The 14,070-nt window shown below is 36.7% G+C and overlaps 1 protein-coding gene across 1 annotated transcript in view; it reads left to right on the top strand.

Annotated features, from left to right (window-relative positions):
• The window catches only part of LOC127648586 (ephrin type-B receptor 1-B), a 348,045-nt gene that overhangs the window by 222,655 nt on the left and 111,320 nt on the right, over nucleotides 1–14,070 (top strand). Inside the window, exon 4 of the mRNA XM_052133235.1 lies at nucleotides 4,217–4,372. Within this exon, the coding sequence (XP_051989195.1) occupies nucleotides 4,217–4,372 (156 nt within the window). The remainder of the gene's footprint in view (nucleotides 1–4,216; nucleotides 4,373–14,070) is intronic.

Raw genomic sequence — 14,070 nt, forward strand, 5'->3', positions numbered from 1 at the left:
TCATGGCTGTTGTGCCTGTTGTCATGGTGACAAGCAGCACTTTTGGAGATTTTGGACCTGATACTGTGTGTGTGTGTGTGTGTGTGGTGGCTGAAGGCACTGTGAGTTAGTGTCATATGGGCTGGGTCAGAAGATGTCTGTGAAACACCCACACCTTCACACATTCTGTTGTGTGTGTGTGTGTGTGTGTGTGTGTGTTCTGGGGGGCTGTGCACCAAATGTTACTCTGATATTTATAGTCTCTTCTCTTCTCTTCTCTTCTCTTCTCTTCTCTTCTCTTCTCTTCTCTTCTCTTCTCTTCTCTTCTCTTCTCTTCTCCTCCCCTCCCCTCCCCTCCCCTCCCCTCCTCTCCTCTCCTCTTCTCTTCTCTTCTCTTCTCTTCTCGTGTCTGCTCTTATCTTCTTGCCTTGTCTCTTCTTTTCTCATCTCTTCTCATCTTGCCTTGCCTTTTCTTACCTTCTCTTATCTTCTCATCTCATCTCTTTTCTTCTCTGATCTTTTCTGCTCTTTTCTTATCGTCTCTTTTCTTTTTGTCTCATTTCTTTTCCTCTTGTCTCTTTTTGTCGTCTTTTTTCTCAGCTCTTCTCTTGTTGTCTCTTTTCTTCTTTATCTACTCATCTCTTATCTCATCTTGTCGTAGCCACATTTCCCTTACCTCATCTCATCTCTTCTCATGTCTTCTATTTTCTTCTCTATCTACTCGTCTCTTGTCTTGTCTCATCTTGTCTCTTCTCATCTGGTCTTTTCTGTTCTATTCCCCTCTCATCTTGTCTCATCTCGTTTCACCTCTCCATGGCTTTCCTCTCCTCTTCTTGTCTCTTTAAGTTTCGCCACTTCTTGTCTCGTCTCGAAGAGCGTCTGCTCTTCTCTTTATTGTCTTCTTTTATTGTCTTTTCCCTTCTCATCTTGTCTCGCCTCACCTTGTCTAATTTCTCTTCTCATCTCATCTCATCTTTTCTCTGTTCCTCTATTTTCATTTCTTTTAATCTCTTCTCTTCTTGACTGTTTTTGTCTTTTGTCTTCTCCTTTTTCATATATTCTTTTCTTGTCTCTTTTCTTTATCTACTTGTCTCTTCATGTCTATTTTGTCTACTTGTCTCTTGTCTCATCTTCTCATCTTTTCTCCTCGTATTTTCTCTTCTACTCTCTTCTCGTCTTGTCTGTTCCAGTCCTGTCTCCACTTCCCGACTCTTCTCTCCTTATTTATTAAATAACTAAATTAGTAAAACCATCAGTGACTAGATGGATAGATAAAAAAAGAACTGTCTAATAAAGTGAAGCCAACCGTCTAAACTTTTAATGAGCTATAGAGCATCTAATTAATATTAGTGTTATTATTTTATAAAATTTTTTAGCCGGTGGATATTAATAAACAGAGGGTTGATTTCATACCCGGCGCAGGTCACACTCCTTCATATGGACAGAAAGAGGGATGAATTATTCTGTCCTCTCTCATTAACGGAAAGAGAGACACTCCCTTACTTCCTCCCTCATGCTACACATTTTCCATCTCACTCCATTTATTAATTTATGTCATTCCTTTATCCATCCATCTTTATATGTAAATTGATAAGTGCTATAATCACACACACACACACACACACACACACACACACACACACATGTTGTGTTTCCATGTTTTATGGGGACTTTCCATAGACATAATGGTTTTTATACTGTACAAACTTTAGATTCTATCCCCTAAACCTAACCCTCACAGAAAACATTCTGCATTTTTATATTTTCAAAAAACATAATTTAGTATGATTTATAAGCTGTTTTCCTCATGGGGACCGACAAAATGTCCCCACAAGGTCAAAAATTTCGGGTTTTACTAACCTTATGGGGACATTTGGTCCCCACAAAGTGATAAATACACGCTCACACATACACACACACACACACACACACACACACACACACACACACACACACATCTTAACTTCCCCATATAGCTTGTGTTTGACTCCTAATGAATATTTATGAGCATGGTGCATATGGATGGTATGCAAATAACAGAGGTAAACATGAGCAGGTTGAACCTGGTCCATTTCTGCCCAAACTGAAGTCTGTCACTGGAGTAATGCCAGCTAATCAAGATATTAAAGGACAGATTACATTGATCTTGTACTTACATTAAACATAGCTCACTGGAGAGCATATAGACATTATCTGTGCTTTAGTCCTTTTAGGTGCATATAACAGGATAGTTGCATAAGACGCCATGTTAAATTAATTAGCTAATTAGATACATTTCACTCATCAATATTATTATTAAAATGCATAGTATACATTTTACTTAACTTTTCGAAGCTGGTGTTCCCAGCATGCACTAGGCTTGAATAATTAATAAGCTTGCATATTTTCACTGTTTGCAAGTTTATTGACATAATTTGTATTGTTAATTTTGCTGTTACATTTGGTAACTTCTTGTTTTGTGCAGCCTTGCACAATAACCCGTTTTGATCAATAACCCGTTATTGATCAAAATATTATCTTTGAAGTTAAATATATATTAGTTAATTTTATACCATTAAGTTTTACTTAACAAAACTGTGGGTAAAAATTAAATACATCTTACTAGTCATTTTTTCAGTGCACTCTGTAACTGTTTGAAAAACCACATTTGAAACAGCGGTGAACCCCTTCTGCCCAGTCACCTTGCACACCCTGAGTGGGGCATCCTCATACATACATACAGGAAACATTCGGGCACAGCTCTCAATGCAAGACAAGCCATTTAAATGCAGAGCACAACAATTTTCCTTTAACAGGTAGAATATAACAATTAACAACATTTAAACATGTTACAGATGCCTTAAAGGGGCAGTTGAAGAAACAACCCGATTTATTCTCAGGTAAGAGATTGGACATTGTGGGTATTTCTTGTGCAATAAACCACAAAAATGTAAGTGGACTTTAAAGCAAAAAATAAAATGCTATAAGTGTAAAACATGACACCTTTTAAGATTTTTTTCCTCTCTTTTCGCTTTCTCACTCTCTTCTCCCTTCTGTGTCATTAGCAGTATACTGTGTGTCATTATTTAATCACAATACACACACACACACACCCACACATACACACACATGTTGGTCTACCTATCATTATGAGGACTTTCCATAGACATAATGACTTTTATACTGTACAAACTATAGATTCTATCCCCTTAACCTAACCCTTGCAGAAAACTTTCTACATTTTTACATGTTCAATAAAACATTGTTTAGTATGATTTTTAAGTGATTTAAATTATGGGTACACAAGAAATGTCCTCATAAATCACATTTATAGCATAATAACCTTGTAATTACCAGTTTGTAACAAAAAATTTTTTCTCGTAAATCACATTAACATGCACACACACACACACACACACACACACACACACACACACACACACACACACACACACACACACACACACACACACAAACACACAGCATCACACACATGCTAATTATCTCTGTAGCCTTGTGGATGAAACAGCAGAAATCATTCACTCTTATAGCTGAATTAATGATAAAACAGTACAGACATCCCTTTGGGTCTTTAGAAGGATAAACAAAGACTGGGAAAGTTGGCAAAATGTATTCACCTTTTTTCTGCCGTGGTTTAAATTTGCTTCAGAATCCCTGATAGAATAGCAGCCCAACTCTGCTGAAGAAACTAGCATGACTTTTCACCACCATATGTTGTGTTTTTTGCTTCCTCAAATTGTAGAGCAAGGCACTAGCAATGCAAAGGTCATAGGTTCCATTCCCAGGGAACACACAAACTGACAGAACATGTGTACAGCAACTTGCTTTGGATAATAGTGCCTTCCAAATGCATGCATGTAACATGTAAATGATTAAAGGGGTTTATTTTATAATACCACGCAAAAAATATCCCTCCTACTTGAAATATATCACTGACTTTTAATAGTCTCTTAGATAAATAATTTATTATAATTTTTTTGTCTCATGTCCATCTGAGTTGAGAATGACTGACTGTTTTTAGCTGTGTGGGTGTGTAGTGATATCAACTGTATAACCTTTCTGTCTGTCGGTATTTTCTTTTTTTATAAGTAAGAATTTTCAACTGTGCAATCGCTGGATACAGAAATGTCTGCCCTTTCTGATAAACCGCAAAGAACAGATGAGAAATGTGTGCTTTGAGTGATCTAACCTCTCTCTCTCTCTCTCTCTCTCTCTCTCTGCACATTCCTCTCTCTAGCTTGTCCTCCAGGGACGTTTAAGTCTAGTCAAGGGACGGGTATGTGTCTCCAGTGTCCACCAAACAGCAGGTCAACATCAGAAGCAGCCACCATCTGCGTCTGCAGGAACGGCTACTACAGAGCAGATGGAGAGCAGCCGGACATGCCCTGCACCAGTGAGTTAAATGCATCATCTTTGTCATGAACATCATCATCACTAATATATGTATACGTACGAACTATATGAATATATATTATGAGGCAGACATTTAATTACAAGGTTTCTGAAAAGGTCTGTACTTACTGTACATAAACGCTAGTTTAAACCAGCTAAAACCAGCAAACCGACTTAGGCCAGTTTAAGCTGTTCTTTCAGTAAGGCATGTTTTTTGGACATAGTACAGGTACCATGGAAAAAACATATGTTTGTACATGCACCATGGTAATACAGTGGTATTTTTTCAACTAGTAGAGCATGTACTAGCAAAGCCAATGTCATGGGTTTGATTCCTAGTGAACACACTTAATAATGAAATGCATACCTGAATGCACTGCAAGTCACTTTGGGAAAATGTATACAATGCATAAATGTATGTAAAGATGTTCTTTGAAATGCCTTAGAACTCCATGGCACATTAACTTGATAATCAAACTGCACCATGGTATGTATCAAAGTACCATAATATAACCATCTGATGCCATCACTGCACCATGGTACAGCCACAGTCCTTTTTTGTAAGGGTGATATCTCTTACAGTAAAGTTTGTTGTGTTAGCTCAATACGTTATCCATTCACTACGAAACACAATCATTGAATGTATTTAAATAGTTAATAAACAATTTATGGAATGTGTTTATTTTACTGTGTAGATTGCATATTTGGAATAGTTCACCCCAAAATAAGAATACTGTCATCATTAACTCAAACTTATGTTGTTCCTAAACTTGTGTGGTTTTCTTTCTTACATGGAACACAAAAGGACATGCTTTCATTGCATCTTTTTTTATGATGACTGAAGCTGAAATTCTGTTTACATTTTTTGTGTTCCACGGTACAAAGAAAGTCATATGGGTTTGGAACAACAAGAGGGTGAGTACATTTTTTTTAAAATTAAATTATTTTATTTTGTGGGTAAACTATCCCTTTAAATCCATCAATAAAAGAACACAAAGACATTCAGTACAGATACTTTCTTTCGCACAAGAGACCAGTTGGATCTTGTGTGAAATAGATCACACTATATAGGTCAATACAGACATGTACTACCCTCCCCTCTCAGAGCGGAACAGTACTGCTCTACGCCTTCAAATCTGCTACATCTCAGATCATTACGACAGCATTACAAATAAATAATACTGACAAGACTGTCTACTTATTTATCTCACTCCGTCACCTTCTCTCTGTGTCTAACTACCTCTCTCTCTCTCTCTCTCTCTCTCTGTATACCCCTTAATTTTGCATATGTTTTGAAAGACAACTGTGACCCGATGTGTACTAAACCCCACATCATTTAATGTCCATCCTTTAAATATTCGATTGCGCACTGTGTCTTGTATCACATATACTGGAACAGACAGATGAAAACTGTAGCTGGACTATACAAAATCCTGCTGTAGCTCTGTTATAACTGTGCATGTACTGTAACATGTTTATTTTTTGTTTATGATTATTTTACACATAATATTGCCAAATCATTAGCACAGATAACAAAAAAAACAGTGACAGAAGAATTGTGTGCAAGTGATAAAAAGATAATGAAATATAAATATTAGTAATAACATTATACACTAAGAAATAATCAAATATTTTATATAAAAAAAAATTGGTGTTTATGTATTATTATTATAATAATATTCTAATTTATTTATTTTAATATTTATTAAAATAAAAAATTATTTAAATAAATGTAATATAAAATACCATTGTGTAATGAAGCATTTAATGATACAATTGTATTGTTATAAATATGAATATATAGTATACTAATATATAACGAATTATGTTATTAAAATATAAAAGTCTTTTTCATAAAATAAAATATTATAACATTCAAAAAGAACATAATATTGCACAGATCTACAAAGAAAAATAGTAATCATGGTAACAGGAGCAGTGATTGGTTTCAGGGGTTTACAATTTACATATACATTTTGTTCTTTTACAGTAGCACCAATATTTTTTAAGCATTTTATTTTCCAAATATAAACAATATGGTGTGAGATTTAAGATTTTAAGTATCTCTGTTATATATCTAAATATGCCACTGTAAATGGTAAATTACTCTCTCTCTCTCTCTCTCTCTCTCTCTCTCTCTCTCTCTGTATTTCTTTATTCATGAAAAGTTTAGTCCAGTTTTGTTTTTTGTTTTTCATATGAATGATAAACTCAAGCTATTACTGTGATGCTGCGAGGCTTACAAGATTGCTGTGTGTGCTCACACACAAACACAAGCACACGCACACACTTTTAAAACTTAAAGCTTAAGCATTCTTTTATACAAACTCGTTTTTTTACTAGAAAGTGTTGCTTGGTTCCATTTCCAAGCAACTCATCATTGTGACCCGCAAGTCTCAGTGTGAAACAGCATGCATATATCATTTTAATTCCTCCGAAGGAGGAGCGCTCGTGTAGTGATGCACTCGAGCACTCTCAGTCTTTGCTTGTGTATCATTTTATTATTATTATCTTAAATAGTCTCAGACGCGAATAAATCTCAGTAACAGATTCACTGCGGCAGAGAGTTTATTCTGGGCCACCTGCATTATAATAATTGTTTTATTCTTTAGCTTAAAAATACATACACAGAGCAATGAATTGCATTGCAAACTGCTTGCAGAGCATTATTATTATTATTATTTATTTACTTTTATTTTATTTTTATTTTTTTTAAAGTGATTCAGCTGAAAAGTTGAAGTAAAACTCTTCACTTTGGCCTTTTTTAAATCCTCATTGTCTTTTTGGATTATGTACTTCTCTCACTGTACTTTTCTAAAGGATGCTTGCCAAGTTGCCTAATTTAGCATGAATTCTCTTCTTCCCAAAGAAGTCGTTTTCCTAAAACGTATTTTTAAAAAATATATATTTACTTTGGGAATGAAGTACAGTAATGACTGCCTTTCTTCACTACAACAGAAATTAATCAGCCCTTCCATCCAAGGCTCTGAAAATGATTGAAATGGCCGAACTCTCGCGTGACATTCGTTCTTCTGTTGTAAATAAGCGTCGCTTCCGAATTCTCGCGTGAACTTCCCGATGCGCTTACATCATGCTTTGCGTCAGCTGGTGGCAGGAAGCATTTTTGGATCGTCAAAGTGTACTTCCATTATAAGGACCTGACAGAGCTTCTAAAAATCTTCATTTGTGTTCTGCTGAAGGAAGACAGTCATACACATCTGAGATGGCATCAGTGTAAGTGAATAATGAGAGAATGTTTATTTTTGGGTGAACTATTCCTTTAAGAAAAGTTTATCACCTTACCCATAATTCTGCATATTGATGACAAATTAAAAGCAATAAATATGCTTATTTGTTTTTTGCAATACTGAAGAGCTGGATTTAAAAGTCCTTGCAGCATTTTAATTCATCATTTTCAATTTAGCCAAACACCTGCGCTGAGTGATGTCAGTGCTAGCACCTGGCCATTTAGTCCCTCAGACAGTAAGAAAAAAATTCAGAATTATTATTTTTTTCTCTTTGAACTGCCGTTTAAAATGACTTGCGTAATGTCTGGCAGACTGCAGAGATGTTAAAAATAATAAGAAAAAGTTAAATGGCTGTTCTGAGATCTGTCTGATAATATGGTGATTAATTACAGTGTCGCCGGAACAAGTTTTATGAGAGTGGCGGTTTGAGACGTCACTACATGGAGATGACTGAGCTCGTGAATATTAATTAGCTTGTGCTGATGTAGCTGATGTTCAGTGTTGACAAGCCTGCTTTATAGCCATTTTGAGCTTGTTTTTTAATTAAATCACATAAAAAATATGGACAGTCACAGCTTGTTTTTTTTTAGGCTTATTTCCATAAAACAGACTTTTTTAAAAAAAAACAAATTTTTATTTGTTTTATTGTGATTATGTTGATTGTTTCTTTTGTAGATCTGACAACACTGCTGACGTTCCACATTGATTTCACTTTGAGATAACATATTAGGCCAGTTTTACATTTGAATTGACTTTTCTAATATTAATTCATAATTCATTTAAAGATTGAGTCTGGATTAGAGCACATGTTCGAGATGTCAAAACGACAATGTCCATTTTACAACAAAGATACTAGAAATAAATATTAAGATAAGCATACAAAAATGGTAAAATCTTTCATAAATGTACATTTGCTCTCCTGAAATCACAGTGATTTGTTTGGCGGTTATTATTTTCGCTAAATTCCAGAGTACAAATGAGCATGTCATATTTTATTTGTCGGATTTATCTTTAAAGCTGAAAAGTATAATTTCATTTATCAATGAAATTTGCATAAATAAACAGTAGGGTTTTGAGGTAGGAAGAGGGCAAGGAGTTCAATATGGGTTTTATTTTGAATCAAATTTTTAATAAAAAACAAACAAAACAAACATGAGTGTCTGAATCCTGCCACAAAAAAAAAAAAAAAAACTGTAAACAAGAGCAACTGAAGTGGTAGAATCTTGACATAAACATTGTTTTCAAACAGATTTTTCGAACACTCCCCTGTCTTCTTTAGTCCCACATTAAACTCACCCCGTTGGTCTAGCCAATGTTGCTGTATCTGAATGGACGATGAAAAACAAACAGAACAATCACAGTGTATACCCTTTTCAAGGAAATCAACCTACAAGTGTCTTACTGTATGGAGAGAGTATTTTATTTTATTTTATTAATAAAATTAATTAATACATTTTCTCCCCAATTTGGAATGCCCAATTCCCAATGCGCTCTAAGTCCTTGTGGTGGCGTAGTGACTCGCCTCAATCCGGGTGGTGGAGGATGAATCTCAGTTGCCTCCATGTCTGAGACCATCAATCTGTGCATCTTATCACATTACCGCGGAGACGTAGCGTGTGAGTGGCGGCCCACGCTATTCTCAACGACATCCACGCACAACTCACCATGTGCCCCACCGAGAGCGAGAACCACACATTATAGTGACCACGAGAAGGTTACCACATGTGACTCTACCCTCCCTAGCAACCAGGCCAATTTGGTTGCTTAGGAGACCTGGCTGGAGTCACTCAGCACGCCCTAGATTCTAACTCGTGACTCCAGGGGTGGTAGTCAGCGTCAATACTCGCTGAGCTACCCAGGCCCAGGAGAAAGTATTTTAACACACTTCAGTTTTAAACCTGCCAGAATACACTAACTCAGATGTAAAGTTCACATTGGACAAGCGTGTTTTTACTGGTGACTACTGCTCTGGGAATTTGAAAACATATAGATCCTCCGGATCTGCCTTTTTTTAGTGCTAGGCAAAAAGGCACTTTTACCTGTTTGAAATAATATCAGGAGAAAAAACTATAGAGAATGATAGCCTTATAGAGGTTCATATTTAAATATCACCAGGATAAAGGATGAATTGAACTTGAATGAACCAAGAGGAGGAGGGGGTGCAGTTTCCGATGCCTCTGATTGATTCCGGAGAGGAAAGAGAGAGAATCTGCAGGATTCTTGAGTCGACATCAGCTCAACTACTGTGAGAAAAAAACACCATCCCTTCGATTCTAGTACTTTCCATCCCTTTCTTTTGCATCCTCAGGGGGTTGAGTGGAGGACTGTCTCACTCTCAGACTCGCTGTACTTTTGTCTTTCTCTCTCTTTCTCTGGAGGCTCGTGGTTCTCTCAGGGACTGGCCCGAATCGCCTCAAGCCTCCATCAGAACTTAAATTATTTCCTCAGAAATGTCTGCTGGGAGAGTGTGTGTGTGTGTTGCTTTTCTGTGCATTTGTGTGTTGATGGTTGACAGCTCTCCGGTTAATTAGAGGAAGCCGGACAGCAAAATTCTTAAGATTAATTCTCCAGGAGCAATATGATGACCAGTTATGTTCTGGGGATTCTGTATGTGTGTTTGCATTTAAAGCATGTTCTTCTGGATTTAGCGGTTCCGATTGGCTGAGAATGAGCAGAACTTTTTATCTCGAGCTTGGTTGGCCAAAAGAGACCAGTCTGGGTTTGGTGCAACTAATGTGTCTAGGCTTATATGGAACACTGGTTTGTGTTTGTTTGTGTGTGTGAGTGTATTTTCTTTGCTTTGTGGGCAAAAACATAGCTGACACAACCTCCCCTTTAGAAACGTCCTTAATTGAGAAAAATAAAAAATGAATGAAAAGCGTGTGCGTATATTCACCTATTAGCTACAATATTAAAACCACTGGCCTAATATTGTGCAGATCCTCCTCGTGCCACCAAAACAGCGCCAACCCGCATCTCAGAATAGCATACTGAGATACTATTCATCTCATCACAATTGTACAGAGCAGTCTGAGTTCTATCAGGAAGACTCACTGACTTGAATTAAATTTAACATAACATTTATTTGATGAATATAAAACAGAAATGTAATGTCTCTTTTGTCTGGCTGTCTGAAGAAGTTGTACTCGGAACCATCATATCCTGCCGGAGATAGGAGGCAGGGGCGAGGAGCCTACCCCCCGTGCAGGACGGGACTCAACTGGTGGTGGTGGGGTGGTGGAGGTTGCCATGTAAGCACACTGAAACAGCAATGTGATAGATTGTGAGCAGACTTATAAAGCAATGTGATTGACTAGGAGTTACCTAGCTATTGGTGATGTACAGCTGCCCGCTGTCTTCCCGCTAGAACTACGCTGTGCTTACATTTACTGTAGAAGTTGTAAGTTAGAACCAGTCTGCCCATTTTCTGTTGACCTCTCTCATCAACAAGGCATTTCTGTGCACATAACTTAGTTTTTAGTTGAATGTTTGTTAAAAAAAAATAAACGCAGTTATAAATCAGAATATTCAATTGTACATCTGAAAATATAGTTATAAACCCTTAGTATGTAAATGTTTATATCTATATATATAGTCCTTAAACCAAAGTAATAGTTATATATCTGGATATATAAATGTAACTCTTGAGTTGTTATAAATCTAAATATTTAAATACATATCCTGAATGGGTAAATGTAACTCTGAATATTTAGTTATAAATCTGAATATATAAAAATAAATCCTGAAAGTAAAGTTGTAAATCTGAATATATAAAATACAACTTAGTGTAAGTCAAAAAACTTGACCATAATTCTTTTGCAAATGCCTATTGGTTTGATGTTTTGAATGCAATGATATTTCAGCACTCTTTACATTAAGTGCGGCTTAAGTGTCCAGTAATGTTCTAGTGCCACTGTGTTTACAGAAATTTATGGTTGAGCATGTCTGTTTTTGTGTGTGACTGCACTACTACATGACAATTGCCAAAGACAGCAAGTATGTTTGTGTGTGTTTGTGTGTACACAGGCTTAAGCTCAAAGCAGAATCACAGACAGTCAGATGTCGCCGGGAGAGGATTAACTGCAGCAAAGCAATTACACTGCTTTACAGTGCTTTTCACATCACCTGTACACACACCACTGATTCCTGCAGGTCAACCCTTGTTGTGTGTGTGTGTGTACTGGCTCATAGAAATCTATAGAGGTGGAGCTGTTCTCCTGGGATCTCTCAAAGAGAAAATCGCCTTAGTGTTGTTATATTTTTAAGTGTGTGTGTGTGTGTGAGAACTGGTCATGAACCGGTACCACATATGGGTGTGTAGGGCAGGAAGATAAAACGATATCGATATATATCACGATAAAGAAAATCCATTATAAGCTTTTGAGGATATTTACTGCGTGTCGCTAAAACACAAGCAGTTCGGCTTTCTCTGACTGCGTTTCCACTGGGATGGACGAAATCCGCTCAAAGGCAATTACAGCGCTAGGAGAGCTGCCAATCCACCTTGCGAGCATAACGCTCGGCTTTCAAAGGAATTAATTGAAAACGCTCTCAGCTTCGCTCAAAACGCACCAGTGGTAATGTATTAGGTTACGCCGGACACCGGATTGATTCCATCCGCACCTTAAGACTTCATGACAACGGTTGCGCCCACTCATCGTCGCTAGTGAAGAGCGCAACAGAACAACAGTGATGTGGACAACAGCTCTGATCTTTCTCCACTGTAATCTTGAATATTGTTCTCTAGCACCAAACATGCATCATTTCTGCCCTGTCCTGCTCCGCACGCGTTGCCTCTTTTCCCTGCATGCGACATGAAGCGCAGCATGAGTTAACGTGCTTTCAAAGCACCTTTTAGACCATAACATGTTTCTCTTCTAAATGTATCTTTATTAATCAGCATGTTACGAGTCTTTATTAATAAACAAATTGAATAAACAAATCGATTTGTGTTCTAATTTTGTGAAAATGAATTAGATGCCTGGAATGGATAAGGAAAGACTAAAATTACAAGTTGGTAGACTTGTCTCTCACTTTAATGAAAATATACAAATGTTTTTTACATTTTTTTTTTTTAAACGTTTTCTAAATTTTCTCTCGGGACACCCCTGAACCCACATTCACCATCATTCCACAGTCACAAGGGCTTCTATGCCCCATACTTAGGTATCTGAATCTAAAGAAATATATAAAAAAAAAATCATTTTAATGTAAAAATATTCCAACAAATACTGGACTGCTGTCACTATGCTTCAGAAAAAAACAGATGATCTTTTAACATTCATTTTCAATTTATAAACGGTAAAAGACGGTAAAATTGGTAAAAGATCCCGCAGATGTCTCTGGAAACCCTGTGCAGTTTTGTAGAGACTATTTTGACTGTTTAGAATAATTGTTTTCTTCTTTTTTTCCGTCAACTTTGAAATGAAAAAAGAAAGTGCAATGTGTAAATGTATATCGTGATAAATATCGATATCGAACAATATGAACAAGATTATCGTGATAACAATTTTGGCCATATCGCCATCCCTAGTGTGTGTGCTACTTTCTGTCATTCTGTCTAACATTTCTTGTGTGTGTTCCACAGAGTCATACAGTTTTAGAACCATATGATGGGAAATAAATGATGGCAGAATTGAATTTTCAAGTTTCATATCATGTGATGTTTAGAAAGAAAGAGTGTCACAGAGTTACTGTAAATGTGCACTAAATCCACCTGCGGGCAGGAGCCAGTCAATTCCTTATAATCCACATGTCCATTTCAGGCCTGTCACTGTTCCTCAGTGTGTCTGTCACTCTCAGTTTCTCTGATACATCCTCACATCTCTGACACTTTGATACTCGCTCACAGGATTTGGTTTTAATCTTGTAGAAAGCATCGCAAACACAATAAGTGTTTTGCGTGTCTGGGTGTGTGTGAGCTTGAGACTACAAGTGGATGGTGTTTCTGTTTCATTAGCACAGGCATCATTTTAAGAGACTCTTTCTTTTTAAAGTTTCTGACAGAAATCTTTAAAGGGATAGTTTGCCCAAAAATACAAATTCTGCCATAATTTGCTTGCCCTCGTGTCATTGGTTATGTAATGCAAATTTTGCAATGCAAATGTATTACCTGACAAGTCATGCACTATTGTAAGTGTTTAGATGTCATGCAATATAATTATTAATATGATTATTAGGAACAGTGCAAAAAGAAAGTGTTAATGAAGTGTTAATCTGCTGTTTTACTTGTGATTTGTGTTAAGCCGAATAAAACTCAATGTTGTTGCACCAGGAAACTGACGTGATACAACGAGACATGTAGAAGACATTTTGCAAACATGTTGGTATATTAATGTTTCTATGAGACCAGGTTGCATCACACAGTCAATTTTTCTCAAAGCTTGATCTCATGAAAATTATGACACCACAGCAAAAGTTTTGCAAAACGAAATGATGTGCTTCATTACAT

This window comes from Xyrauchen texanus, chromosome 9 (assembly GCF_025860055.1).
Source record: "Xyrauchen texanus isolate HMW12.3.18 chromosome 9, RBS_HiC_50CHRs, whole genome shotgun sequence".
Classification (NCBI taxonomy): domain Eukaryota; kingdom Metazoa; phylum Chordata; class Actinopteri; order Cypriniformes; family Catostomidae; genus Xyrauchen; species Xyrauchen texanus.